This window comes from Poecilia latipinna, unplaced genomic scaffold (assembly GCF_001443285.1).
Source record: "Poecilia latipinna isolate Pla-1442-1.1 unplaced genomic scaffold, P_latipinna-1.0 Scaffold2490, whole genome shotgun sequence".
Taxonomy (NCBI): Eukaryota; Metazoa; Chordata; class Actinopteri; order Cyprinodontiformes; family Poeciliidae; genus Poecilia; species Poecilia latipinna.
In genome coordinates, this window is record NW_015115106.1 from 27,674 (window position 1) to 31,017 (window position 3,344).

Genomic DNA, 3,344 nt, shown 5'->3' on the forward strand with positions numbered 1-3,344 from the left:
CAGCTTTAGCATTAGCAGTCCTAGCTTTAACATTAGCAGCTTTAATGTTAGCAGCTCTAGCTTTAGCATTAGCAGCTCTAGCTTTAGCATTAGCAGCTTTAGCATTAGCAGCTCTAGTTTTAACATTAGCAGCTTTAGCATTAGCAGCTCTAGCTTTAGCATTAGCAGCTCTAGCTTTAACATTAGCAGCTCTAGTTTTAACATTAGCAACTTTAATGTTAGCAGCTTTAGCATTAGCAGCTCTAGCTTTAGCATTAGCAGCTTTAGCATTAGCAGCTCTAGTTTTAACATTAGCAGCTTTAATGTTAGCAGCTCTAGCTTTAACATTAGCAGCTCTAGCTTTAGCATTAGCAGCTTTAGCATTAGCAGCTCTAGCTTTAGCATTAGCAGCTCTAGCTTTAACATTAGCAGCTTTAATGTTAGCAGCGTTAGCATAGCGGTATGCTCAGATAAACCTGAGTGGTGAACTGAAGAGGCTCAGTCTGCTCCGCTTGTCCCATCAGTCAGCAGGTGATGCAGGAGGTGCATTAACTTAACAAGGTGTTAAATGTTTTCATTCAGCGGTGGGATGATTATGATAGGAGGTCATTAATCAAGTCTTTTCCTCGTCTCCGCCCAGGAGAGTAATTAGTCTGTCATTCTGCCCGTCCTGACCGAGTCTCCTCAACTTCTCCGCCCGCCGACGACAACAGAGGAGTTTGACTTTAACGATCTGCGGCTTCGCTCCCTCAGAGCGGCGGCGGCTCGCTGCAGAACCAAATCAATGCAGAATGTGGAAAACAGGGAGAGGCGGCTTTATTAGATGGAAGTTTAAAGGGAAGCAGTGTGGAGTCGTGGTCTGCAGCTGGACGCTTTGATGGATTGAGCTTTTCATTGGGAGAGACGAGCGAACGGAGGAGAGCTGCAGGGCCTCTCTCTCCATCACTACAACATTTTTCTTCATTTCTTCCTTTCATCCGTCTTCTCTCCACCTTCACTGGTTTTTTTCCTCCTTTCTTCTCCTTCGGTCTCTTTTCCTCCAAGGTCAGCTCGATGTTTCAGTCCTCTGGTTTTTCCCTCCATGCAGACGGATTACCTGAACTTTAACTCATCCGTTATCAGACATCCAACATGGCCGCTCATGATGCAGCAGCTCGTTGCTTTTTCTGGACTTTTCTTCATCACTTGTCTGGTTGAATTGCTGCTTTCTGCCTTTCTGCTGCGTAACCATGGCGACCGTCTCTTCCAGCCATCATAATGGCGGAGAGTAGTAGGAGAAAGTAGCAGCAACTTAACGACAGCAACAAAACGTTCAGCCAACCTGCTCAGGGTCAGTTTTTATTTTAGTGGAACAAGGTTTTTATTTCCTCTGTTTTTAACGACATTATTTGTTTAAACTGCTGACGTTTTCTTTCCTTCCAGTCGTTTCCTTTTTGGTCTTGTTTGAGCATTTGGTGTATTTTTTTCCATTTTAATTTTCTGTGCCATCTTCTTCCTGTAGGGTCTCAGTTATTTACTTATTTATAGAAATACATTAAATCAGGCACTTTTTGGTATTTTACCTGTCATTTGTGTCGTTTATCAGATGGACGATTTGATCAGTTTTCTGCTGCCATGTTGGGTCTGGACAGAATCAGAGTTTGTTGATCACTGTTTAGTGTTTGATATCCTGACTCCGCCCCCCGATGCTTGCAGAGTCTCCCATTGGTCAGATGCGGCCACCGCACGGCAGCGTGACGCCTCAGAAGAACAGCTACCTGCTGGTCATCATCCTGGTCTCCGTGGGCGCCATCAGCGTGGTCGTCGTCACGGCGCTCGTCTGCATCCACCGCTCGTCCTCCCAGCAGAGGAAGTGAGGCGCTGCTCCGACTTCATGCTCATTTTATCTGCAATGGAAACATAAACAGAAAACATTGTTTAATAGATGAAGACAAGCTGGAACCAGGAGGGTTTCCAGTCTCTGTGTTTGGCTGGTTAGTTCCAGATCTGTGGTGAATAGAAGCTGAAAGCTGAAAGCTGCTTCTCCGTGTCGGGTTCTGGTTCTGATGCAGAACCGGAAGCAGCAGTGTGGTTCTGATGTTTCTGTCCGGTCCGTTGACTCGTTCACTGACTGACCCGTTGACCCGGCAGGAAGCGGGCCAGCCACGGCGCCGGGAAGCGTAAGGGCAGCCAGAAGGAGCTGCGGCCGCCGGACCTGTGGATCCACCACGAGGAGATGGAGATGAAGAACCTGGAGAAGGCGCCGAGCGTCGCCCCGACCGGACGCGACTCGCCGCTGCAGGCCTGCCAGGACCGCCCCCAGGTGGCCCACAGCCAATCAGAGAGCCAGATGGGCAGCAAGAGCAGCCACTCAGGTACCGGCGGGCGACCCGGCAGAACCTCAGGGCTCTGCTCAGAGAAACGTCCGGAGCTAACGCAGCGTTTCCTCCAGGAGCCGACGGCGACGAGGCGTCCAGCGGCATCTCCACTCTGGACCGGTCCATCACGGCCAGGAGGGGAACCAGGGGCAAGATGATGATCCCCATGGACCTGCAGCCCAGCAGCACGCGTAGGTCACACCGGGGCGGGGTGTGTGTGTGTGTGTGTGTGTGTGTGTGAGAACTGGACTTCTGGTTCTGCTCCTTCAGATATCAGCCGATTCATTCCTGCTCTGTTTGCTCGTCGATCTGATGAGGATAAAGAAACTCAGGATGATTCCTGACGAACGTCAGTCTGGATTATTGTTATTATCCAGAACCGGGCCGTCCAGAACCGGGCCGTCCAGAACCTCCGGCAGCGCCGCTCCGGCTCGCTCCTTTAAACTCCAGAGCTTTTCTGCCTCTCCTCCTCCTGGGTGATGGTTCTGATGAGTTGTTTCATATTCGCAGCATTAATTCCGGCGCCGGATGTTCTGCTGCGCCGCTCCGCTCGTCCTTCAGGGAGCTTATTAAAAGATAATTTGGGCCGAAATGAGGAGATGATGGACGCCTGGTGGGGAGAACAAAAACTCTTTGTTCCTTTTGCTTAAACTCCAACAGCTGAAGATCCAAAAACTCCCAAAACGACCAAATATTATGAATGTGGATCGACTGCGAGTGTTTTAATGCACTTTAGATAAAACTGACTGACTCCAAATATAGAAGCTTATTTAGGTCAAAAATTCCTTAAAAGAACAAGTTCATGGAAAAATGTCTCGTTATGATCACAGTTACAATCCATCAGATTACAGCAGCAGGTTACTGCCATCAGGGATTATAATCCAATAATCTGCCAGAGGAACGAGTTCTTTTCTTTCATCAGATTTAATGGAAAATTATCTGAAAAGTTACTGGATATTTAGTTTTGTCGTATTTTTATGAAATATTTGGACTAGAAAAAAGACAAAA

The 3,344-nt window shown here is 48.1% G+C and overlaps 1 protein-coding gene across 1 annotated transcript in view; it reads left to right on the forward strand.

The window, feature by feature from the left end:
- The window catches only part of dcc (DCC netrin 1 receptor), a gene marked incomplete at its 5' end in the record, with an annotated part of 74,270 nt that overhangs the window by 26,614 nt on the left and 44,312 nt on the right, over positions 1-3,344 (forward strand). Inside the window, 3 exons of the mRNA XM_015019858.1 lie at positions 1,675-1,831; positions 2,110-2,333; positions 2,411-2,527. Of these exons, the coding sequence (XP_014875344.1) occupies positions 1,675-1,831; positions 2,110-2,333; positions 2,411-2,527 (498 nt within the window). The remainder of the gene's footprint in view (positions 1-1,674; positions 1,832-2,109; positions 2,334-2,410; positions 2,528-3,344) is intronic.